This window comes from Sturnus vulgaris, chromosome 3 (genome assembly GCF_052056855.1).
Source record: "Sturnus vulgaris isolate bStuVul1 chromosome 3, bStuVul1.hap1, whole genome shotgun sequence".
NCBI lineage: Eukaryota > Metazoa > Chordata > Aves > Passeriformes > Sturnidae > Sturnus > Sturnus vulgaris.
Window position 1 is genome coordinate 79,381,029 of NC_142245.1, and position 26,991 is coordinate 79,408,019.

A 26,991-nucleotide genomic window follows, 5' to 3' on the forward strand; every position below is an offset into this window, starting at 1 on the left:
TACTGCAGGATGATTTTTTGTATGAGTAAACATCCTCCCAATAACGATCAGACCGATAATGTCTTAAAAAGAGAAACAGGATCTACATTTAGGTTTTCTTTTTCTTGTATGGACTATTTCTGGATACAGGATCTTCAGGTAACATGTTGACTGTCCATAAAATGCATTTTAGCATCTTCCTCCTGCTGTGGGGATGGATTTTATCCACTGAATGCAGAACCCACCGACAAGGAAAAGAAATACATGAGGTATACAAAAAAGGCAGGTGAGTCTCATTTTCTTACATTCAAATAGCTACAGTTTGGATAAATGTAATGTTTTGGGTGATGATAAAATGAGCTTGCATTTGCAGACTGTGATCTCTCAGGCAAAAATATTTTCTGTTGTTTCTTTTGCCAATGAGTAAGTTTTAATGCATTTCCTACAGTGAAAATCACTGCTTCTTTCAAAAAATAGGTTTCTGAAGTGTCTCAAAGTTTGAAAGGTTACAAAAAAAGAAGTATTTATATTTATGGTGGTTAAAATGTGACCGAATATTTACATGAAAGTGAAAATGAAATTTAGGTCCATGAGAATTGTATTCACTGAAGATTAGATGAAATTGAGATCTCAGATGAAAACATTTAGAATTTGTTTTATTGTTTCCATGTAATTTGTTTTATAGACGTTTTAAAAGGAAAAAATAAAGTCTCTCAGGAAGGCAATGGTGAGTTATCAGAAGAAACAGAAAGAGCATTCAGTATATTGTATTAATCTGATAAAAATATTTAAAACGTTGTTTACTCTTTGTCTCTCTATCCCTCTGACAAAAAGACTGTGATATTTTGCTCTCACTATCTTGTAGACAGCCATTTTAGGAGGATTTGAGTTGAGGAAGAGTTTTTGCTACAACTGCATCCTGATTATTATATTCTATCTGGGAAATATTTGGAACTTTGTGTGAGGATTTTTTATGCTCGAGCACAAAACAACTTGGAGGAAAAATACTTTTTTTAAAATGTAATATAGCTGACACATTTAATTTTGTTTAAATGCTGTGTACTTCTGCTTGTGACAAACAGAACCTCTGTTGTCTCTGCTTTACTATAGTGCGGTTTTGTAAAGACTCAGTATCAGCATCAGTACTCTGAAGTGTGTAGGGATGGAAATGCAGGACTATCAGAGTCCTGAGGAATTCAAACCACTCCTATTAGTCTTCAGAAATAACAACGAAAAGCTGGAAGGGATAGAAAATGCTGTGCCTTTTTATTTTCCTACAGCCCCTTGTAGCAGGTGAGGGGCACCTTACAGAGTGACTGCAGTGTCCCAGTTGGTACTTGGGGATCCATGAACCATTTTATCCCTAGGAAGTGGCTTTAGCAGTGACACCACCTCCATGGAGGTATAACTGGCAAAATGGATGCAGTGCTCTCTTCATGACCAGCCCCCAGGGGATGCATTACCAGAGGCAGTATGGGTACAAGACAGGCACAAAATCCCTTTTTTTTTTTTTCTTTTTTTTTTTGTTGAGGCTTCATGACAGTGACAGCAGTGGTGATGTATTGGCTGTAGCAAATGAAAGGAGTGAGAAGCAAGGTACCACTGTGTGAGTTGGGAAGCATCCAGAGGAGAGGAATGTGCACACACAGCCATTTTCTTGTTTATCATCTTTAAGATAAAAAAGCTCTATACTGCACGAAACGCGGTGCAATGAAGTGACAATACAACAAATCAAAGCAAAAAAGTGTTAAAAATATGTGAAAATGAAAAATACCTATTCAGTAAATGCAGGAGCTACCTCTTCACCCATACTTTGTATTTGAAGTGCAATTGTTCCAGGGTAAGGCCATCAGAAAGCCCTGAGGTGGTGTGGCTCTGGACAATTGGCTCCACTGCCCTCCCAGAATTCCCACGCTGGCCTGAGAGGTCATTTCAGGGGAAAATGATGTTGAGGAGAGCTGATGGTGAGAGAGGATCAAATCTGGGCTGTGGGTGTAGGGTTGTCCATCAGCAGCATGGTGCTCAGTACAGGGCCACCTTGCCCTGTGATGGGACAGCCTGTGAAACACCCATGCATGTAAAAAAAGATGATTATGGCCATCCATATGATAGGATGACCATAGGACCTTAGGATTTCCTCCTAAGCACAAACAACAAATCCTTCTCTACCAAATCCCAAACCTTCAAGGCCAAACAGAATGGGATTGCAAGTATTTTTAAACTTTGGTTTCCATCCATTTGGTCCTGTTTTATGCTATCTTGTCTCCTCTCCATCAAGGTATTTGCAGGTGGATCAAGCCTCCATTCATCTCTGCTTCCATACATTTAGGAGATTAAGCTTCTTACATTTCTCAGTGTGGGATGTTTCCCAAGCTTTGACCCCAGCCATTTGCTTGTTTTCCTCCTGTCCCTTCACTGCTCTTTCAGGATTGACATCAGGACTAAGTGCAGTATTTGTACAACCCTCCTGCAGGTGCTGTATGCAGAGGTAATCCCCTTGACCTTCTGGGACCACAATCAGGATCTCCCCGTGGGAGATCATGCCTGCCCAACACTACCAGACATCTGTATGGCAGAATACCTCATCTCAGAGGCACAGTCAAGCCTCTTTGTTCTCATGGTTGGTCTCTTACATGTTAAGATGCTGGTTATACGAAACGGTTTTGAAGTAGGCATGATTCCTTAGCCTTCAATCAAAGTCCATGCCTTTTTCCATCACAGAATTAGACCCTGGATTCAAAACTGAGCAATGAAGGTGCTATATTACATCAGAAAAACTTACAGAGAACATTGCTCCTGAACATTTTGGATTTGATTCTGTTTCTCCCTCCCTTCAACACCCAGCTCTGAACAGCCTTGAGGCAGGAGAAGTTATAGGAATTGACCTCTTTACTCCTCTCTAAACACTCTTATCTCTTGCTCCATAAGGCTTGTGGTAAGGACCAGGATGGAAACCCATCCCTTCACTGTAGCCTTCTCCTTCTGAAGAAAAACACAAACCTCAGTGGAGATTTATGGGAAAATCTATTTGAAGTGGAAAAGGCTGTCTCCATACCACCACAGGATGCTCAGGATGGCTTGATTTGCACCTCCCTAATCCCCAGAATCTCTACAGAACAAAAAGATCATCTTCTTGCCCTAGTGCCAGGGCTCAGTGCCAGCCACCGGTGTTGGCACATGGCAGAGGCACCTGCTGTAAAGACCTGCCACGTTGGGTGGGTTGCCAGCATCCTGCTGTCCCTGACAGACGTTTTGCTTTGCTCCTGATTCTCATCTGCAGCTGATGGAGCAATACATAGGCTTTTAACTTGTTTCTTCCGATGATGTGTTAGTTTCTTCCAAGGAGACTCACTTGCTCTGAACTCTGCTTTCAAATTAAAACTCACTGCTGGATCTGCAGTTTTCAGCTCCAGGGCTTGGCTTTTCACCTGCCCAGATCCAGCTGAGCTCACATCCACAGCCTTCACGTTCTGGAGATAGGGTGAATGGAGTATATGGGGAGCTGCAGGGACACTTTCTCTGTCACAATTTTTGTCACTGCAGGTACCCCATTCTAGCATGAGACACAAGAGCTGTGAAGAAGAGCGAGCAGACAGGCGAGGTTTTGTCCACAAGAGTCCATGCATGCACCACAGTCTTAGGAGGACTGGGTTTGCATGACAGGAATTTTGAAAAAGGTCCCAAATAATTCCTTAAATAAAGCTGCTTTAGGACATAGTGTGACAAGAAAATGGCAAATCAATCTAGGTTAAAGTGTGCAGACAGTCACAATGAAAGCAGCATAGTAGATAGCTTTATTGCATGGGATTTACTACAGAGCCCTCAAATATTGTAATTCACTGTAAAAATGTCTGTGTGCCAGTCAAAGACTCAACTGCTTATTTTTGCTAATCTCCAGGACAAATCACTTCAAAGGAATTTCACTTCAAAGAGCAGCAATATAAAAATAAAAACTTCCTCACCTTGCAGACCTGTTCACAGTTTGCAGTCAGCCGTGTGCAAAACCTGCAGGGACTGCAAGGCTTTTTCTGCCTGTTGGATCCAGAGTGCCAAAACTCCTACAGGAAGGAGCTGAGTTCCGGAGCACTGGCAAGAGAGCTGTCTGCTGTTTTCCCAACTGCTCAGGCTCTTGGAAAGCCACCAGGCTTCAGGGGGGGTCACTAGAATGATGCAAAGGCTCACTAAAAGTCACAACATCGTTGTGCCAACAAAAGGGCCAAAGCCTGTGTTGCTAATTAGTCTTGCAGAATCTACTAGAGAGGATGAGCGATAGGAAAAGAACTGTCCTGGAGCTGAGCCATGTTGTTCTGCCAGAGCTAACTGCTCGGGGAAAAAATCTCTTTTAACACTAAAATCTCCCTGGACAGCATTAAAACCACCTTTCAGCTTTCAACAGAAGAGATTTCACTGTAAAAGATTTACAGATCATGTTTGTTTAATCTTACCTAAGACTCGCTTCATGCTGTTAGTCATGTCCCTACCATTACCTGACAATGTTGTAATAATTTTCCCTCACTCTTATCTCCAAACAGTAACCCATCTGCATAAACAAACCTTGCTGACACAACCTGTCTTTAGATCAGACTTCTGGAGCACATGGTAAGACTGCAAAAAGCCTGTTGAAGGCATTGCCACATTATCAGTGGTGATCTAGACCCAGTGAGCTGCAGCTCCCAAGACATTGCTCTCCAGGATCAGTTTGAGCTGTGTCTGGACACCATTTGCTCCAGCAGTGCTGTGTCTCAGGAGAGCAAGAGGCCCAGTATGGCCTTCAGGCCAGTGCAAGTGGTATCTCTCCATTTCCCCAATTAGGAACTTGCCTTTCCCTTTCTCCTTTTATCTTCATCTCCTCCACTCTTTTTCTTTCCCTCATTCAAGGTTTCTCCTCTTCTTCAATAAGCTGTTTATCCTTTTTTTTTTAACCTTTCTCTGCCCTCTGCTTCACCTGCCTCGTTTTTTTTGTCCCTAGCCAGAACCCTTGTCCTTGTCACACAGTTCTGCCAAGATTTAACCTGTTACTTTTAAATTCGTACTATTTTTGTGGCTTACTTTAAACCCTTTTCTTCCCTCCAACAGTGCTCCTCTTCTTTATCTTGTTGTACATCAGCTTATTTTTTGTTATTGCTATGCTATTTCTCTCATTTGCCTTTTCACCCCGTTGTTCTTTCAAGAAATTTCAATCGTGCATGGGCACCTTTTCTTGGATCAGCCAGAAGTGTCCCCCCTCTGCTTCTCATAGCAAGTGATAATGCTTGGAAAACTCCATTTTCTACTTTCATCATTATCACTAGCCTCCTTTCATCCTTTCAAGAATTTATTTTTGGGTCTATGTGTCACACAGCTTCCAAACTTTATTCATTTTATTTGTGGCAGAACACAAGTGCTAGTCTCTACTGGCACTTCTGTAGCTATGTTCATAAACCCTAGTGCTCTGCAACTTGGCCCCTAGTGGAAGAAGCTCCAGGCAACATTGCAACTTTCTCAGGATCAGCAGCTTCGTGTTTTCTTCTGGCCCACCAATGTGTTTTAGGAGCTGATGTGAGGAGACATAACAGGTTGTGTGCAGCCTAGCCAAATAAAAACCAACCTCAAACCAATTCAAAGATGCTGCAAGGTAATTTATTCCCTCCTGAGTGCATATAGATTGATTTTCTCATTGCAGGGTTGAGTTCACATCTGAAATGGTGACGGTTTTTCTTCTAAAAAATGCTCAGTCACCTTCCAAACTCACTTGTGTGAAAGCACTCAGAGATTTCAGAGTGAATTTCACAGTGTGATGACATACCATGTTTATGCAGTTTCTTTCAAATTTCTTCTCCTTGCTATGAATTGTGGAAAGTCTTGAGTGACAGATTCCTGCCCACCTGCACCAAGCTACTCCTGAATTCATATCCTTGCACTGTATCATTTGGCCAACTTCTCCTTTCCCACTCTGAGAGCCCTGCTCAGACTGCCTGGAAGGCTTCTCCACCTCCAAGATCTCTTCTCTTACTCTGCTATTTTTCCTAGCTATGGACATTGGATGTGTGAGATGTGGACATGCCTTGGTGTTGCTAACAGCACTGAAATGCCTTCTGTCTGGTTTACTGCTCTGCTCCCAATGATGCTGAACCATTGTTTGTCCTCTTGAGCACTGTGCATCATTAAGCTGATGTTTACCAAGAAATACAACAGTGACACTTCCTTAGCAGTTGGTTTGGAGGCCATCACTATTTTAACATCGTTTCTGAAAGCAAAATGGGGGAAATTAAAAATGCAAAGTAGAAATCAAAGTACACTTTCCTGAATTTGCTAGCACTGAATTTTTCTGAAGTCATGAGATCCTGCTGCAATTCTCCACCCATAGTTCTGATTTTAACTACCTTGAACAGTTACATACTCTCAGTACTGTTTTCAGTAGTTACTCTTTTATCCAAAATGATTTATAATGCTATTGAACAGCAGTGATCCTATCATAGGTGTCATGGAACTACAATGAGAAACTTTCTTCAAGGTAAAAACTCTCCATAATTCCTCTGTTTCTTGTTCTGTAACCATTCACATGTGGGGAGTTTCTTTCTGGCTGATTTCTTTAGGAGAAAGACCTGTCAACACTCTTTTGGAATTTGAGGTACAATGTATCGTCTTGCTCACTCTTTTCTACAAGGTTATCACCAACTTTTTAGAGAAGGCCATCGTTTTACAACAGGTGCCTGAAAGGAGATTGTAGTGGGATGGGAGACAGTCTCTTTTCTTAGGTAGCAAGTGACAGGACAAGAGGAAATGGCCTCAAATTGCACCAGGAGAGGTTTAGATTAGATGTTAGGAAAAATATTTTCATGGGAAGGGTTGTGAGCCATTGAAACAGGCTTCCCAGGGAAGTGGTGGAGTCACTATCCCTGGAAATGTTCAAAAAACATGTGGATATCACATCTGAGGACATGATTTAATGGTGAACATGGTGATGGTCCCAAACTGATGGTTGGACTTAATGATTTTAAAGGTCTTTTCCAAACTTAATATTTCCATAATTCTAAAGGGCATAATATCCTTTGAGAAAAGTCAAACTGCCTCTTGTTCTTCTTCAACCCATACTATATTTATCTGGTGTCTACTTTTGGTGGTTTTTACTACCTTTGTAGCTAATTAGTCCAATGGAACAGCTGGTAGCTTTTTAAAGTTCCAAACAGAGCTGCTGCCTTCCAGTCCTTTGTCACCGATGACAATTGATTCAACAGTTTCTTATTTGGCTTTCTCCTGGATAAAAGCCTGTTGACTTGTTACTGTTCAATCCGTTTACTTTAAATCTATCTCTGTTCCTGTGCCAATAGGAATATTTCTGAACATTGCCCCAACAGCAGAATTGTTACAATTCTGCTTTTTCTGTTCTCTTCTATTACAATTCTAGTTTTTTTAGCTAGTTATTTCCCATTCATCATTTATACAATTATTTCTTCATATTCCATGCAGTTCTTAGTATTATCTTTTATTGCAATTTGTCATATTGACATCAGACCTTTTCTCCAACACATTGTGGCTGCTTGGAATTGTGACCCTAGATCCCCAAATGCCTGTTTCTCTTTGAAGCATGCCCTCATGTCTGAGTTTTATAGTTCTGTCATCTGTCTTATTATTGAAAATATTGACCAGCTATTTCCAGGATGAAATCTGTTAAGTGTTGTTTAGTGTCTCTCAGCAGCAAATTAATGGCATTACATTAACCATGCTACTTCAACCACGTTCAAAGTCACAGTTTCAACCTATCTCAACCTTATTTCCCTTGTTTAGTAATGAAATATTAAAAAACCTCCCTCGAATCTACTTTTCCTCCTGCTCACACTAAGGCAGTCAATTACACCATCAGACAGGACATCAGACTGGTTTGACGTCAATTATTGCAGATTCACATTGACTGATCTTCCTAATCTCATTATTCCCTGGGGGAGGGGAAGACAATGGATCACTTGAGTTTGTCACAATTTATTTTCAGATCTCAAAACTCCAACTTCCTTCTTTTGTACCCTTCTTAAAACCAGGTATTGTTTTCACCCTCACGCTCCCACAGAGGCATCACCCATCTCTGAGGAGTCCTTGGAGGTGATGGCTTACAGCTCAGAGTCTGTAGCAGCTGGTACTCCCAGTGCTCCTGGGGAAATGCCATCAGCCTCTGCTGACTTAAATACCTCCAACTACCTAAATACTCCTCAAAATGCCCTTCCCTGATCGACATTGTGCTGATGTCTGCTTGCAAGTCGATTTTTCTTCTGAGACTGGGTCAAACACGAAACCTTTCAGCACGTTCTGCATTGCCCCATTTGTTCTCCCCTTCCCTTCATCTGTTTCTCTTTTTCACTTGGTTGAGTCCTGGCACCATGCCTGCCTCCTCCTAGCTGGCAGGATGGACCTTCTGCTTCCTCCAACTTTTTCTTTCTTTCTACATATGTAACACAAAACTCAACAAACACCCATGCACTGGATGCAATTCCTGCAACATAGGGGCTCTTCCATTTTTGCAATGTCAGGTACAATGTGAAGACCTCAGGTGGCATGACATTTCTGTGAGTAATCAGTATGTGTGCATATGTTCCCTTTTTCTTTAGTCAGTGTTTATGTCCAGGCAAAGAGCAAAAGAAGTGCAACTTTTAAAGGGTGTCTCCTGCATATTTCAGATTCTGAGACTGACCTGTATTCAAGTAATAATGGATTAAAATGGGATTCTCATTGACTTATCTGTATCACTCAAAAAAAAAAAAAATGGTAGAAGAACTCTGAATCCTACCGTTTCTCAAACTTCATGATGCAAACAACAAAAATATTGTTATTTTCTCTTTTCATATATTTAACAATATATATTGCAATAACAATGTATCACCTTTTTCCACAACCTTTAAACCTACTAATCATAAAGACACATGGTGCAAAATAATTACAAACAAACGAGAGCTTGACCAATGAAAAAAAAAATTCATGATAAATTTTCCTCAGTTCTTAGTCTTGTTTACAGCTCATGGCTTTGCAAGTCTCTCAATTTGATTACAAATTAGTGGTTTTCTATCCTACATTATCTCCAGGGAATTAATATCTTACACAGTGGATCATGTCTGGTGAAGTTCATGTCACCAGGCAAAAGCAGCTTCCTCCCATTTCAAGTTTGCTTTTTCCTTAGGTGCTGGGTGGGTTTTCTTCCCGTTTAGCTACCTCACTTTTCCTCCCCCTGCAAAGCTCTTCTCTGTGCTCTGGACAATTCCTCAGTCTTCACCTGGACCTGCTGCACCACCTATCCACCAGGATCTCCTGCCTGCTGAGAAGGCCTTCCCAATTCATTTGCAAGTCAAAGGCATGCTATGGTGGAACTTTCTGTGAACTCCCCGCCCCAAACACTCTTCTCTTCCTTTGGGACACAGGCTGGGAAGTTCTTTAGCCCAACTAAAGGCTCACATGTCTCTAGGAGCTGGACATTATCTCTGTCCAGCACCACTCTGTGCTGAGGGGACACCACTACTCATGAAGGACTGCCCAGGCTCTCTGTGCCATCACACAAAATGATGAGGCACTCCTTGAGTCTGATGTCTCCTCTCTTCCCTGCTCCTTCTGATATCTTCTGGCATTACACAATATTTCTCTTCCCTCCCCAGCTCTGCTCATCCAGCCTCTTTTCCCCTCAGTCTCATCCAAAGCACAGGTGCAGTTCTAGATCCCAGCTCTCTTTGCCTCTGCCCCACATTTTTCCTGCAGGAACCTCCTGTATGTTTGTGCATACAACCCCCAGTTCCTTTTTACTTCTCCCCCATTATCTGACCCAGCATTCCCCTGCCTGGTTTTGGCCTTTAACAGGATGCTGATGTGGTATGAATCCCAGTCACCAACTGGTCATAAAACAGGGAAAAGCAAAGCCTAGTCAAATATATAAGCGTTCAATAGGTATTTAATAAGATTTTCACACTTCTCACAAATCTCTATAGTACCAATACACCTTTGCCAATCCCATGTCCATCCTGCCAAGACCTTGTTCCCTGCAGGGTCTTATGCTGCCTCCACTGCCCTCTCCAGCTTAATTTTGTCAGATATGAGCTCTGCAGCACATGCTGCACTGCAATGAGGCTGATCCACAGACTTGCTCACTGATGCAAGGCAATGGGAGACATGGAGCTTGTTGAGCCAGTTTCCAGCAGGACTCCTAATTGGAAAGTAAAGAAAGTGATGAAAGTCCCTCATGCACTCAGCTCTGGCCCCCCATCCCTCTGTGAGCAGGGGTGGAGAGCTTGTGCTTCCCATCCTGCACCTGCTGTGCTGCACAGACCATGCCAGGATGGGCAGGGGAATGCCAGCACCCCTGTTCTGCTTGGTCCTCCCATCAAATTTCATCTGGGCAAGGCAGGAGAGGGCAGTGGAGGCAGCACAAGTCCCTACAGGGAACAAAGTCTTGGCAGGATGAACATGGGATTGACAAAAGTGTATTGGTACTATAAAGGTCTGTGAGAATAGAAGTAATTGCAAACTAAAATGCTATGATGGGTAATGACCTCTCGCACACTCATTTTGGTTGCTTCCAAAAGTTCTTATTTCCAAGATGAAGAATACTATGGGGTTTCTGGTGCACACTGTAGGTGTGGACCTGACATTCCTCTGGCACATGTCCTATGAAGCTGGGCATTTGGAAATGCCTGCTGGGACCTTCAGATGTCATAGCTGGACTGTTTCTTCTGAAAATCAGACACTGTTAATCCTTACTCCGCAACCCTTTTTGCTGTGTTGGAGTGACTATATATAATATATAGTCATACATAGATATATATCATGCTTTGAAATACAAAAAGAGAAAATGCTTTTTGATTGTGTCTGTAGCAGAAGTGATCAAAAGCTCGGTTGGCTGATTTTCCTCCCCAGCTATCTTATGCTTCAGCCACATCATTGCCTCCCAGTCCCAGTAAGCCTCAGATTTTGAGGCAGAGGCATCTCAGGATCCCTTGAAGCAGTGGGTAGATCTGTGGCCAGGGGTCCAAGAGATACTCTAGCAATGCACAGGGAGCACTGTGAATAAATACCACTCTGCTCCAGTGGTTGCTTTTTCACAAAGCATCTCTGTGAGCTTCATGAGACATGAAATACCTTTAGGCATTGTGACTGCTAGGAGATAAATATTGACATCATGTGGGGAGAAAAAAGGGCGGTTCACTATTCAGTGTATTCTACCTCAGGAATGGTTGTTTAGTTTTAAGGAGCCTATTACCCCAGTGAAGCAGGAGGGACACTCAGCAATCTGTGCACAATGTCTGGGCTGAATCTCCTGGGTGAGGCTGTCGACTGCAAACACCCAGAAACAGCAGAAACCACAGCAGCTTTCATCGATTCACAGCCCAGACAGGCAGGGTAATGGGGTCCCATGATGGAACTGCCATTGATCACTGAGCCAGCAGAGGACTCCCCAGGAACCAGAGCAGAAAATATATTTATTGAGTAAAAAGAAATGGGGCTTCAAATTAAAGTAACTGGGTAACAGGTAAAAATGTTTTGCTGCCACAGAGCTGTGACAAGGGGAACAAGGCTGGCAAAAAGAAGCAAAATACCCAAACCAAAGCTCAAATGAACACAGTACTCGGCCGTGGATGGAGCATGGGGGGCATTTTATGCTTGTATGTGACATGGAAATAAAGCTAATTTTAGAGGAGAGAGAGAAACATCTTGAGGAAATAAAAGGAAACAGCCAGGGTTGCTGAGTGCAGAGAATGCGGATGAGTTGGTCATGAATCCTTGATGGCCATGCCTTGAAGTCTCCCTTGACAAGCAGAATAGGGACAGAGCCACTATGTAGCATTAGATAAGACCTACAAAGGAAATTAAAATTAGAAATTGCAAGAACATGGCCTGCTTCATCCCTGTTCAAATACCAGCATTATTCCTGAACAGCTAAGAGTTTACTAGGGCACTTAAAGTCATGTAAATCGGTCAGCTTGTTGCCAGAATCTGCTTATCCCCAAAACACGAGAAATTACTTCCTGGCAGCCAGTAGATGAGAAGCAGGCAGCAGAGAGAAATATCACAAAGAGTTTAGGACAAGGCAGAAGCGTCCAGAAAGTGCATTTTGCATTTGCAATTGTTTTGCTGTGTGATGCCCAGGTCCAAGCAGTGCCACAGAAGCTGTTTCTTGTAATGGCAATGGTGCTGCATGGCCCAAAGACTCCCCCAAACACTGGTTTGCCTGTGCACTTTTTCCTAGGCTGGGAAGCACAGAGCAGATTCTAGGAAAAAATCCTACTCATCCAGTGCTTCATTTCAGGGTGAGTCAATGCAGCAGCCCCACGTGCCCAAGCCTGGCCTGATTGTCTGCTTCTCTGGGGCAGCAGCAGGATTAATTTCCCTCCATACTATTGGCTTTTGGAATGTTCCCAGCCTAGAAAGGAACTGTCCCACAAGGCCTGGGGTTCCTCCACTACACACCAAAGGGATGATGGTGCTCAGGTGCTGACAACCATTACTGCAAAAGGAGTTTTGCCACTGGAAATCTCTACAGAGGGATTTGAAATGTATGCTAGTGGGCAGAAAACCTCATTAGTAAGTTGGAGTTAGCGTTTATTACAGAGAGAAACTAATGTTTTTACTTTTAGTAAAAGATAACTTGTTAAATGTTTAAAACGTTACTCTTGCTCAAACTAGCGCTTACATCGCCAAAAGCAATATTCTTGCCTTTAGTGATCAAATCAAATATTGGCCAAAGACCTGAGAAGACCTTTCTTGACAGCCAGCTGGGAGACGGTATAAACCCAGAAACAATTTTCACAGGTTTTTCCCTTTTCTTTCACCCTCTGAAAATAATTTGAAAATATTTTCTTCTCATGAACAAACCTGGCTGACTCTGGTCTGTAGGTGTGAGGGCTGTGCCCCCACCACCACAGGCAGCTCCTGTCTCCAAAGCCCCTGGTGTTGCCAGCCAAAGCTGGGCAGGTGGGACCTGAGCCACCTGCCTGGGAACTTTGCCAGACAGTCAAAAAGAGAGGCATCCCACCTTACGAAAATCATGGCTCCCCTCCTTTTGCCCTGTCCCCACTGTGAGCCCGAGCATCCTCCCCACCCTCTACCATGCCCAGCCTGGCAGTGGCCTTTGGTGAAAGTGTAAATAAAAAAGGTAAGCATCATTTCTCACATGTGACAGAAGGTAACTCTGCAGGGATCTGCTGCCTCCCTCCTGACACCCTGAGCCTCCTGCCCGTGTCCACCTGTCTCAGCTCTCCCTTTATCCCTTGTTTTCCTGCAGCCGGCCCCAGCGGCAGAGACGGGAAGCCCATGGCGAGGTGCACAAGCAAGGCAGGTAAGCAAAACCCACAGGGGGCTGCTGCTGGCCCAGGCCTGTCAGCCACATGCCCCTGGCTGGGCTGGCTGGGGGAAGGACGTGCCAGCTGTCTTTAGATGTTAGCCATGCCATCAGTGGGATCCAGCAGCCCCCAGTGGAAACCCCACTGCCTGACACCCTCAGGGGGGACAGGCCATTGCCATGTCCCCTCAGGCTTCGTGTGGCACTGATGCACAGTTTGTGTTGCCTGTGCTGTGCCAGTGGGTGCCCTCCCTCCAGGAATCCCCTCTGCAGAGCTGAGCCCCTTCCATGGGCTCTCCATCATACCACTCGTCCTTCCCACTGCCAGTGGCAGGGAGAAGGCACCTTTCTGACCACTGTCAGACCTGCTCTCAAATGTTTTCTTTGCCACTGTCCTGCTAATATTGCTCCTCTGCCTAAAGGCATAAACCTTCCCTAGTGAACACTCCCAGGTCATTCAGAGGCTGAACTAGATCTCAAGCAGAAGCAGGGCTACCTTTTAAAGTGCCTGAGGGATAATTCATGACTAGAACTCACTGATGGAAGTAGACTACTCAAACCTCTTAGCAATTATTGAACTTAGACTAAGCATCTTTCTAAGATACTTTGAAGTCCAGATAAAAGATTTGAGAGAGGAGAGCCGCTGGCACCACCACTGGCCTCTGTTGGGAGATTGCTCTATTGGCTTCTTGTTGCACAGCTTTCAACAAGTCTTTGAGAAGTACAGCATGGCTAAGCATTTAGGAGAAACATTATCTCAGGAATATATTCCTCATCCATTTTCTTTGTCCACCTGCTCTCCTTGAATCTATTCCTTACTTGTTTTATGTATATTCAGACAAGTGCCTCTGATTTCTAAAATCAAGAACCAGCAAAACCTTGCCTGTTTTTTTTGAGCCCTTCTGCCACCCAAGTGGCTGGCGTGCAGCTGGTTCTGCGGGCAGCAAAGGCTTTCCCTACAAGAGGGAGCATCCAAGGAGCTGCTGCCATCACCATCCCAGCCACAGCACTGGGGTACTGAGCAGCAGTTTGTATTTTGGATGTGGAAGGGGATCAGAGATTCCTCTGTCCAGCATCCAGTGCAACTCCAATAGCTTCTGGAATTACCCTCCCAGGATTTTTAATGCTCAGAGACCTCCCAGGTCTATAATGTTGCTTTTTATCCTTGATGGAAATCTGGGGCAGAAGCTAATCATTTTGTCCCAAGTTAGGGAATGGCCTGCCTCCTGGCCTGGTTCCCAGACTGTCTCCATTTTGTTCCTGGGCAACAGCCAGTAACTTATTTGATATATTGTTTCCCTAATTCCTGGCCTCACACTCCATCACAACTCAATGTCAGGAATGCCTCCCCCTCTCCACTCATCCCCACATGCTATTCCTCCAGCCCACACGTTTTAATGACTGTCCCCAGACTGCTGCATGCAAAGAGAATTTTACAGGGACAAAAAGCCACCAAACAAATGCTATCACAGGTGCCCAAACTGTATGCTGAGAGCAGGAATCAGTTTTTAGTGACGTGCTGCCATCCTCTGCTGCAGTCACAGGGTCATGGTCTAAGGGGTGGATGTTCTGAGCAGGAAATGGAGTGGAACAAGCGTGTACTTCTCGCAGGCACTGCTCAGGGCTCACAGCTCTGCTTCTCTCCCCCTGGTAGCCCAATCTTAAAACGAAGCCCTGACATCACCAAATCCCCCCTGACGAAGTCAGAGCAGCTGCTGCGAATAGATGACCATGACTTCAGCATGAGACCAGGTTTTGGAGGTATGAAACATGCACATTTGTCACTGTTCCTGTTTTACACTGTCACTTCTTTATATTGTAACATGTACAGCAGTGAAGAAGCAGATTGGCTTTTTTGTCTCTAACTTCTGTTCTTTTGAGTTGTGAATACTCTCGGGAATAGAGGTTCAGTGAAATAGCCTTCTGGATGAGCGAAAAGCATAGTCAAAGGCATGGAAATGTGATTAACAGGCAATATATTATTCCTGGTGCTCAGTGACACTTTCCTCTGATAAAAATCTGCAAATACACCTTATGTTTATTCCTGGATGACAGGGGAAAATCTAAGTTTTTGTCTTAGTGGCCATATGTGTGCATAATCAAATGACACACTGCACTTAATTAATTTATAACCCTAAATAAAATATTTTGACTGCCCGTGTTAATGCTTGCTCACATTTTTGTGGCTGTGTGCTAGAGCAACCTAAGCTTTCAGGGAAATGGACGGAGGAGAACATGCTTTCTTTCAGCCCATGGGATTAGAGAATGTTGTAATTTATCTACCCTTTCTGGCTGACAGATGGTCATTCAAATCCAGGATACCATTATATACTCTGATGAAAGAAGATTTTATCGCTAAATGCTCAATATACCAAATACCAGCATGTTCAATTAATTTAAAAACATTTCAGTTTCACAGCAGTTCACAAGCATGAACATTATTTTACTTGACAGTTCTCCTGGACTGTAATTGCCAGAGGTATGTGAGGGACTAGCCAAAGCTTGGAGACGGGAAAAAAGTTCAGAATCCCTATTACATGGGGTCACAGTTGGATTCTTCCCCTCAGGAGCCTCAGGCTCCAAGGCACATGTCTGTGTTCTGCAATGTATCCCCTCCTGTCACCCTTTCTTTTCCACAGCTGACCACTGAGTCTTGTGAAAGTCAAATATACAGAGTATCTCTCATGGAATTTATTTGCCTGCAAGGCAAGCAAAAGTGAGGGAAAATCTCCCACATTCCCTTGGCTGGTCCACCACTGTTCTCTCTGCAAATGGATCCTCTTCTAGTAATCCGTCTCACCAGTCCTGGACTCAAGCACTAGAGATAAAAACAATTAAAATAGCTTTTAAATTTTGAAGAGACAAATTTAGGATGACACAATAAAAAGAGAAAGTTATTAGTGGGTCAGTCTCATTACTGACTTTAATTGTTATTAGGAGACTTTTGTTGCCAATTCCAATCATTTACACTTTCTATTGGCTTACTGTTGTTTCTATTTTAGACTGAGCATCTATTTCTACCTGTAAGATAGTAAAGTCAGAGGATTGCTTTGTCTCACTAGGTTTGTACTTTGTGAACTCCTAATTTATTTTTTTCCCTAGGCCCTGCAATTCCTGTTGGAGTGGATGTCCAAGTTGAAAGTCTGGACAGCATTTCTGAGGTGGACATGGTAAGTCACAGATGGGACCTCTGGAGACTAAAACTCTGCAGGCTACCTGGGTTTGTGTCCATGGGGTTTGAATACTGCCAAGGACAAACACTCCAGATGCAGATTCAGGTTTGATCAGAATCTGCCAACAATTACTTTTATTGACCTCATGCTACCCTTTCATGGCCCTTGAAGCAGAAGGAAGAAATTTGACATTTTCTTTTCTCTAGGGCAAAATGACAAAACATAGCCAAGACCGTTTCAATGGATTTGGGTTTCCATATTTTCTTAGATAGTGGTAACACAGTAAAAAACTCCAAGGAGACCAATGAATGTGTTTGTTTTAAGGCACTTACATGCTGCAGACATAGTGTCACTTTGGACAAGTTCTGAGGTAGTCAGGGGCCAGAAAGCTCCCAAGGAAAAGGGAGAATTACTTTGAACTGAAAGAAGGTAGGTTTTGATCAGATGTAAGGAAGAAATTCTTTACTTGGAGCGTGGTGAGGCACTGGAACAGTCTGCCCGGAGAAGTTGTAGATGCCCCATCCCATCCAAAGTCAGGCTGGAGAGAGCTTTGAACAACTTGGTTTAGTGCAAGCCAATGTCAGGGGGTTGGAACAAGATGGTCTTTAAGGGCACTTTTCCAGTCCAAACATTCTAGAACCCACAATGTCTCTCGGTAACTCAGGTTTTGCTTTGGAAGACAAAAAAATGTCACTCTCCAGTACAGAATATTTTTCAAAATGTTTTGGCTTTTCAACAAAATCACCAAACAGCTCTGAAGGTTTCCCAGGAAGCCCCAGATTCTCTGTGCTCCTCATTAACAGAGGGTTAAAGAGCCTGCACTGGACTTCTTCCCATGCCTGAGGCATGTGTGTGGTAGCACATCTGGTGGTTGGCAGACACACTGGTGGCATGTCCTCTCACTGCAGCTGTTTCAGCTCTTGTGTAGGCTGGGAGATCTGCAGTCATCTGACCTCAGGGTTTCCCCAGAACTGGGGACCCCTCCAGCTGACTCCCTGACTCCAGTGCTCTTGGCACCCTGACACCTAGCCATGGGTATCCTGAGCTTTCACCTGTTCTGGTTGAGGAGAAAGCTTGTGAAGGTGGCCAGAGGGCCCCTAAAAAGCTTTGGGACTGGAAAGCAAAGTGGAAGAATTAACATTGAGGACTTAGAAGTTAAAGAAAAAACCCAAACCCCCAAAACAAACCCCAAACCAAACAAAACCCAAACAACAAACCCATTCTTTTTTTTTTTTTTTTTCTTCTAATCAAACATTATGATCTTGAATTAGTTCTCATGGCTTTTGAATACTGCTCCTGTTCCTCCTGTGATGTCATGTTACAACACTTATCAACATGGGAAAACCACTAGATGGCCTTGGGTTAAAAAAAAATCAGGATCGATTTTGGCTGTTAGCAAAATAATAATGGAAAAGATTTTACATTTTCAGAATCAATACTTTTTAACTCCTGAAGCTTTACAGAAAAATGCCATGGTGCTTAGCAAGATCATGACTTGCTTTTTAAACGAATACACATCAGTGACAGAGTTACTCATTGTGTAGTAAGTTCAAGCTTGAGAAGTGAGTTGTGTCTGAACCTAGTGAATCTCTCTGACCCGATGAATGAACAAGCTGCAGCTGGTGCTGCCCCTGGCAGCTGGGGAGGGGATATACCCTCAGGAGAGATGATTTACAGTTCATGCCTTGTCCCAGAGAGGAGCAATCGCTGCTATGCTGATCAGGTGTAAGCTGTGACAGAAACCTGTTTGCTGCAGGACTTCACCATGACGCTTTATCTGAGGCACTACTGGAAAGACGAGAGGCTGTCCTTCCCCAGCACCAACAACCAGAGCATGACCTTTGATGGCAGGCTGGTGAAGAAGATCTGGGTCCCTGACATGTTCTTCGTGCACTCCAAGCGCTCCTTCATCCACGACACCACCACAGACAATGTCATGCTGCGGGTCCAGCCAGATGGGAAGGTACTTTATAGCCTCAGGTAAAACTGCATTCGGTCAATGCAAGCTATTAGTGGAAAGAGAAAGTGGCTTAATTGATTCCCATATTGTGTTTTTGCATGACTTCATACAAAAAAAAGGCATAAAAAAAGAATGAATGTGTTGGCTATCCACAGACCTCGGAGTGCCTGGATGAGTACATTTAAGTGCCTGCTGTAGAAAGCACAGTTTCTGTGCCAGCATTGTTTGTTCCATCACTGTCCCTTCACCTTGTGGGCATGGCTAACCCTTGTTCCTTTTGGGAAGCTGCAGTCAGACGTGGCAGTCCCTTGGAGCAGCTCCATGGGGGCTAGGAGGCTGCAATCCCCATGGGGCACTGCTGAAGATGCAGGGCATATTCTAAATAAAAGGGCAGTGTCTGGTAATAAAAAGAAGCCCAGGGAAGCTATAATTATCCACATCACTACACAGCAAAGTCTCTGGGCTAAGCAAAATGTGCAGTTTCTATTCTTGAAAGCAATAATGAAGAGGTATAAATTATACCAAGTGCTACTTTATAATAAGCAAAAAAACACAGGGGACATCCTTCAGCACATGAAGTGACAAGCTTCAGAGCAAGGATATATAGCTCCTGGTGACTCCCATGTATGGTTAGAGCAACCCAAACACTTGGTTTGTCTCTTCCTGCTTTTTGCTCACCTTTCATGTCAAATCTATGCAAGGTCCTTGCAGGAGACATTTTTGGTAAACATTGCTTTGTCTTCTGGCTTGAGGGATGGTCCCAGCCCTTGCTTTCTCCCTTATTTTCCAAATAGTTCATCAGTTGACATAAGTGTGAATGTTATTAAACTGGGATTTTTAAATTTCATAGTGATAAGTAACACTTTCATGCTTGGAGATGCTAAGTGAGGAGCATCTGTGTCATGATTTAACCCCAGCTGGCAACTAAGCCTCATGTAGCTGCTGGCTCACTCCCTCCTGGTGGGAGGGAGAAGAGAATTGGAACAGTAAAAGGCAAAACAACCTAGTGGGCTGAGATAAAGGCAGATAATTAGGTAAACAAAAGCCCCATGCACAGGCAAAGCAAATCAAGAAATTAATTCACCACTTCCCAAGGGCAGGCAGGTGTTCAGGCACCCCCAGAAAAGCAGGGCTCCATCACACATAAGTCACTTGGAAACACAAATGCCTTTACTCCTAACTTCCACCCTTTCCTTCTTCTTCCCCCACTTCATATGCTGAGCAGGATGCCATACGCTGTGGAATGTCCTTTTGGTCCGCTGGGATCAGCTGTACCCCCCCAAACTCCCTGTGCATCCTCAACCTCCTGCCTTTTGGGATGGGGTTGAGAAGCAGAAAAGACCTTGATGCTGTGGAAGCCCTGCTCAGCATTGATGAAAATATCCCTGTGTTATTAACACTGCTTTCTGCACAAATCCAAGACATATTCCCACACTAACTACTGTGAAAAAAAATTAACTCAGACAATCAATTTGTCAATCAAAAAAAAACAAAAAAACCTGTGCTTCTGTTTTACTTGGCTGCAGCTCCATCCAGTTAGAAAACAAGTACTGCCAGAGGACCCATAAAAACCTATTAGAAAGGAAATTTCTGTGCTATATTCTGATGCAAGAATGTTAACATCGTCTCTACAGTGATGAAATAACAAAATACCTGAGAAATACATAAAGCATCAGATGATAGATAATATGTTCTGAAGGACAAAGAGAAGGAAAACCTGACTGAAAGGAGGTCAGTATCAGCAAGACTCATAGATTTAACTAGTGAGAGAGAAAGTTGCAGAATACACTGCTTGTGAGGGCTGTGGAGATCTTTAGGGAATGTTGGTACTGGCAGAGGTGAAGCTGAGCCTGCCACAAGGTGAGGGGGTAACTTCTCAGCCTGCCAAGGCGTTTTATGATTCTATACAAAAAAGTCAAGCAAAGAAATTCTTGATTCCCCACGGGGCATCAGTTTGACAAGAATTCTTTTGTTCTTTGATATTTTTATCTTACAGTTCATTTGAATTCATAGCCTGAACATTGTCTACCTTCTCATTATCAAAGATTTTTCGTCACTCAGCAGATTAGACGAGGCTCAGGTATTCTTTAGGTCTTTGCAAAGTTTGGCCAGGTCCTGAGTACAATAAAAAAGGACAAGAATATGACATAATATTCAGCTATAGCATGCATGCCTACACACTTAATTAGCAGCCAATCCTCTGCATTGCAAGCATTTAGGGTTATCTAAGATGGGAACAGGAGGACATCAAAGTACTCAGATCCTCCACAGCCTTGTGCTTAAACAATTGCCTGGTACAAAGTGGTGGTGAATGCCTTCAGAGGCAAATAGGTAGAATTTCAGTATTTTATTCAGCAGCAAGTGCAGGTTGCAATGCTCCATGAATGCTGGGAAGGACGAAGGCTCCCCGTGAAAACAAACAGGTCATTCCTGCTGTCTGCCTTGCTGAATGCCTTTGCCTGCAGACTGTATTTTTCCTTGGTGTCTGCCTTTTAAGGGTTCTTTGCCAGTCATTGTTTCCTCATCTTGGAAACCAGCATAGACCTCACTGGCACCTAAATTTCCATTTGAGCCAAGCACTTTCACTCAAAGGCTAAATGCAGACAGGAAAGCAACATCAGACAGAATCCACGCTTGCAGAAGGACTACAAACATAAGGGATTGCATTATGTGTTTACCACTATGTGACAGACATCTCTCTACCACTAACCCTTCTATAACTTATTCTTTCCCCAATATGATTTATACTTTTATTTTAATTTACTTCTCTAGAGTCCAAACCAGTCGAGTCAAGATTTATGGTTGCTTCTGGTTCAAATATGAAATTATGCTATTAAAAATGTGATAATCAGACTATAGCAAGGCCAGAGATTTTGACTGATGGGCCAGAGCATTTCGGTGATCCCTGTTGCATTCTCAGAGCTCCAGCCCTGTGCCATCTGGTGGCTGATTCCCTTGTGTGATCACTGGATTCCCACTGAGCAGCTGGAAATTCACCGTGTGCAAGGAAGTTACCTGCATCCCCCATGGCACTACGATGGCTTTGATAAATGCAAATTGTTTTATCATATAAAACATCTGTTTAAAGGACAGATACCTTTCAGATATTTTTGCTGATTGTCGTGGGGGGAGGGATGGGTTGTCCTTTTTGCCCTTTCTCATTTTCTTTTCCAATACTTTTATTATATAATTGCAATTTCTAATGACTTAATTTTCTAGTCACCTTTTTTAACAGTAGTTTGCTGAGAGGAAGAAATGGCTTTAACTAAAGTGGAATTTAGCTGAATGAAAGAAATTTATTTTCAGTCGTGTGGTGCTGGCTGTACTTGTTTAATAAAAACCCAAACTCACAGCTTTACTATTTTTCAGTCGCATAAGGAGACAAGTTTTTAATGGAGAGATTTTTATTATTCCTAGAGTTACAGTAACAGCAATGTGCAACATGGATTTTAGTCGCTTTCCCCTGGACACGCAGACGTGTTCCCTGGAGATTGAAAGCTGTAAGTAAAGTGGAAATTTAGGGAAGCCAAAGGGACCTCATGGGCACCCAAACTGTCTAATACCAATAATTAATTATACCCATAATTAAACTGCTGCTACGTTCATGGGAGCTCTAACCAAAGTCATCAGACCTCAATGCTAAGAAAAGCTCCCTGCCTGTATTTTTTCACGAGAATTAGATGGTGTTTGCAACAAGTGTTTTCAAAAACCAGCTGTGAGCACTGTCTTGCTAGTGGCCCTGAATGCCAGCCAGGCTGCCCCTCTGCCACCCCACCCCTTGGGGCCCTGGGCCACTTGCCTGCAGGTCAGCAGTCTCCAACAGCTCCTGCTTGCCCAGGAGCCTCAAACACGTGGATAAATGGCCACATGACCTTCATGGCACCATCTGCTCATCCAGGGTGCAGAAACCACGATGGGGTAGTGACATTAATTGCCTTCCTCTTACGCTTCTTAGTCCTATTTCAGATAAAACCAGCTTGTGCCCTTTGTCCCAAGTATGGTGCACATATGAATTGGACAGATTTCATATAGCAACACTTTAAACTTTCAGCTTTTGCGAGTTATTTTCTTCTCCTTCTTAAGCTTGCAATAAGAAATTACAATCTTAATTCTGTTCTAATACATTTATATGTGATTTTTTTTCTCCCTATGTGAAAAGAGCTGCTACAAAACCCATCTGAAGGGATTAACATTACTGTTACTTCCACATGTATTAAAAAATGAAGTAATACTCCTGTGTATATCATAGGCAGAAAGTTGACCTGAGAGTTTTTTCTCCTGCATGCCTCAGACATTGATGGATTGTTCCTCTCGTCACCCCCAAGCAGGTTCTTTCTGCTCAGGCTCTCTTTCTTTGCTTTTGATTTTATCAGGTTTACAAGGAAAAATTTTTCAAGTTCTGATGCAGTAGGTTACTTGACACACATACAATGTGTGTGAAACTATGATTAGAAAAACAGGAGGATTAACAAAAGGTAGCAGGCATCAGTCCTGAGGGCTGTGACAATGAGCTAGTCCACCCCTTGCCACAGCCATACCCATGGCCTAGATGGGTGGCATTCAGGAATTTGAGCTTTCCAGGAGGGCTATGTGGGCACACCCTGGGCTGTGGGGGTGGTAGCAGCTGTCTCAGTGCACTGTCCTGAGTTTGCTCTGCTTCCCTAGATGCCTACACTGAAGATGACCTTATGCTCTACTGGAAGAATGGGAACGATTCCCTAAAAACAGATGAGAGGATATCGTTGTCCCAGTTCCTGATTCAGGAGTTTCACACCACCACAAAGCTTGCCTTTTACAGCAGCACAGGTGGGCAAGCAGAGCACCTGCCAGAGCTGGGGGAAGGAGGGGTGAAAACTGTCTCTCTTGATCCTATGAGTCTTGAGTCTATGGCCCCCTTGGCCATATGGAGGATTGTCCACTGGAGGGTCTCTCTGTGTCCCACCAGACCTGCCACTCTTCACTAACAAACTGGATGTCCCTGCCATATATTTCCATCTTAATGGTCATGCAGTCTGGATCTTCAAGTCTTAAGTTGAATTAAACTCTCTGTTTCAGAGGTTACATTTTCTGGAAGATATCAGCCCAAGAGATGCTTTGACTTTGATAGTTGGTTCAGTATGGAGTTTTTTCTGTAAATTGCAATGATCTGCAGCCAATAATTGTGTTTTGATAAAAGAAAGTTAGGCACTTTTCCCCTAGTGCAGCACCACCCTATCTGAAAGTAGTCTGATGTTGGTGTAACTTCTCTTTTTCATTCTCTGTTTCACAGGGTGGTACAATCGCCTCTATATAAATTTCACTTTACGCCGACACATCTTCTTCTTCCTGCTCCAAACCTACTTCCCTGCCACTCTCATGGTCATGTTGTCCTGGGTGTCCTTCTGGATCGACCGACGAGCAGTTCCTGCCAGAGTCCCGCTAGGTAAAAACAATCTTGTAGCCAGCAGAGCTGAGACAAAGCCTTGACCATCAGGGTGAAATCCCTGGTGCCATGCACTGCCCCCGTGTTTGCCTTGAGGCACAGAAATCAGCTGTGCCATACCCGTGTGCCCCAGGGACAGGGCGTATGTCCCCTCATCCTGTGAACTCTCCTCCTGCCTCGCAGTGCCAGGCGAGTTTCTTTCCCTGTTTGCACAAGATGCACCTGGAATGAATCTGAGAGCAAATATCCCACTCTGCTTTTATTCTCTAAACAGAGACAGGGCATGTGTACAGCCCAGGTGTCAGTATCCTTCAGAGACTTCAGTGAGCGAGAAGGTGAAAATTACTATCAGCAACCCTGACAAAATTTCAGTTTATTGAGTTTTGCTAGAGGAGGGAAGTAGAAGGTAACTCAGCTGAACTGTGCCATGCACTTTAACGTGTTAAATGAGTTTTCATTGCAGTGTGAGGGATTCAGCTTCCCCTTTTGCAGCATCTTTCTGAGAGATGAGGCCATATGTCACAGGAGTCACCATAGGAGCAGAACTGTGATATGGACATAAATCTTCATCTAAAGTGGATGCTTTGCCCTCAGCAAAGTGGTGATTGTTTTTTTGCAGATTCTGAACTCAAGCTTGCTTCCTCTTATTCCAGGCAACACGCGATTTTATTTATTCCTAAAACCATATTCCTCAGTGGAGAGAATATAGAGAGACAAAATAGAGATGGCAACAGAGTAGTTTTTCATGTCTGAATTTAGAAACAGCACTCATTGCCTCAAGACATGGTTAAAAGAAGCATAAGGCCATGGCTTTTCAGAAGATGTAGGCAGTGCCTTAGCAGTATTTTTAGCACCTATATACTCCTATTAATTCAGTCCTTTGTGTTTATCTATATAATTTCAACTTCCAGACTAATCACTAGTGTGACATAATTAGCTCCTGAAATGAGAGGGCCATGGAGAGGCTCTCTCACAGCCAGGGTAATGCTGAACTACAGGGGCTCCTGCCCTTGCTCAGGTGCTCATTGTGCTTACCCAGGGTGTAATGTGGGGCAGCACTGCCTTGTGGGGCACCATGTTCCCTGCTTCTGCTCCAGTGAAGGCACAGACCAGGTGTGAGAGTCAGCTGGGGACTCCTATGGTTTCTCATGAAGCAGGACTTCCCAGGAGAAGCCTAGCACACAGAAAACACAGGGCAAACAGGTAAAAGCAGCAGCTTCGCTTGTGCTGTGGAGGGTTTGAACTATAAGCTCAGGATTGTAGTAGAGATACTCAGAATTGTAGTCATAGAATATCTTGACTTGGAAGGGACCCATAAGGATCACTGAATTCAAATCCATGTACTTGTACCCCTCCAGGGACTGTCCTGAGCCTGGAATGGGGTGCAGCCAGCACAGGGTCAAAGTGCCACTGCCTGGCCATAGGGTGGGAGGCTGATGGCGTGGTGAGGAGCCAGATTAGTAACACCTGAGACCAGAATTAGAGCTGTGCTCACCAAATAGAGGAGAAAACCCCAGCTACAAATCAGATCTGCCTGGACTCTCCTCAGGCAGTGAAACTCATTGCCCAAAAGTGAAAAAAAAAATATTGCAAGGTAAATTCAGATGTCAGGAAATTGTAGCAACTGCTGTACTTGTGATGAAGAGTCTGGTTTGAAAGCATCTTATGGTCTCTTCTGCTGATGTATTTCCAGGGATAACCACCGTGCTGACCATGTCCACGATCATCACTGGGGTGAATGCCTCCATGCCTCGTGTTTCCTACATCAAAGCAGTGGACATTTACCTGTGGGTCAGTTTTGTGTTTGTCTTCCTCTCTGTGCTGGAGTACGCGGCTGTGAATTACCTGACAACGGTGCAAGAGCGGAAGGAGAGGAAACTGCGGGACAAGGTGAGGTTTTCTATCTCCAACGTTATTGCCCCTGGGGAGAGGTGTGGCAAAAGTCTGGAAATGTCCAAAGCTTTGCAACTGCAGTGTGCTGCCCTCAGCTGCTTGGGGAAAATGCAGTGTGTGTAAAAACACCAGCACTGAGGCATGGCGCATTATAAAGATTTGCCATCCATGCAATCCATGCCCAAGCTCACTTCTCTTTCTTTGGAGTCTGAGCAGGCTAACTCCCTCTACATTGCCTGTGTAGATGGGATGGGTCTTAGGATTTTACCTCTGAATATTTTTTTATACTGTAGATTACAGCCTAAGATCTCTCCAAATGGGGCAGGCTTCATACATTCCTTCTTGTGATTTCCCTGTTTTCCTCTGATTTTCTCAGCTGCAATGTGCAGGTCCAACTTTTATTGACACCCTGATACCTGTGCCTAAGCCAAAGGAGCTTTTCCAGACAGCCCTGCTCTTCCCCTGACTGCACCTCTGCCTTGCAGACACGGAAGTGGAGATGGGAAAAGCTCCAGCCCAGCTCCACCGTTTTGTTCTCCCTTTTGCATCCCAGCAGCCTGAATCCCCCAGGCCTTTCCCCATCTCTATGGGATGGAAAGAGGACAGGGATGTCTGTGACCGTGTGGGCACAGCTCAAACCCTTGCTGCTCTTGTCTGTGCCCACAGCCTGCCTGTGCATGCAGCCTACCTCAGCCCCGGCCCATGATGGTGGATGGCAGCTACAACGACGGGGATGTGAACGAGCTGGGCCACTTCATGTCCCATGAGGATGGGGACAAGCAGGACCGCATGATGGTGCAGCTGGCGCTGGGCTCGGAGAGGGGCTCGGCCAGGAGGAAAAACCAGAGATACGTCAGCATGCGGATTGACACCCACGCCATCGACAAGTACTCCAGGATAATATTCCCTGGGGCGTACATTCTATTTAACTTGATATACTGGTCCATTTTTTCATAAAGATTCATAACTTCTGTAGTCACAGAGTGTTGTGATATTAAATGAAAGTACAGTCTCATAGGCTAACAGAAAGAAAATAGAGAATTGTTTTAATTGGAAGACTGATTGATTTTTTTTCCAGGATTTAATTTTTTTTTATTAGAGGCAACTCATCTGTGGCATAAATAATTGTGGAAGTTTCACATGTCAGCAAAATATAGGATATACAATCTAAAATTTTATACTTATTTAAAGATGTGCTATGTTCCTTCTTGTGCCTCACAGGCCACTGTAAACTAACAAGTGACTATAATTGCCAGTTGCTTATATATGGTGCATC

The 26,991-nt window shown here is 43.8% G+C and overlaps 1 protein-coding gene across 1 annotated transcript; it reads left to right on the forward strand.

Moving 5' to 3' along the window:
* Window positions 1-26,771, forward strand: LOC106854095 (gamma-aminobutyric acid receptor subunit rho-1). The gene is made up of 10 exons (XM_014877779.2): window positions 1-265; window positions 13,211-13,264; window positions 14,922-15,028; window positions 16,370-16,437; window positions 18,197-18,420; window positions 21,818-21,900; window positions 23,066-23,206; window positions 23,670-23,822; window positions 25,516-25,712; window positions 26,382-26,771. The coding sequence occupies exons 1-10, from the start codon at window positions 144-146 to the stop codon at window positions 26,670-26,672; spliced, it is 1,440 nt and encodes a 479-aa protein (XP_014733265.2). The 5' UTR covers window positions 1-143; the 3' UTR covers window positions 26,673-26,771.
* Window positions 26,772-26,991: the final 220 nt, after the last annotated feature.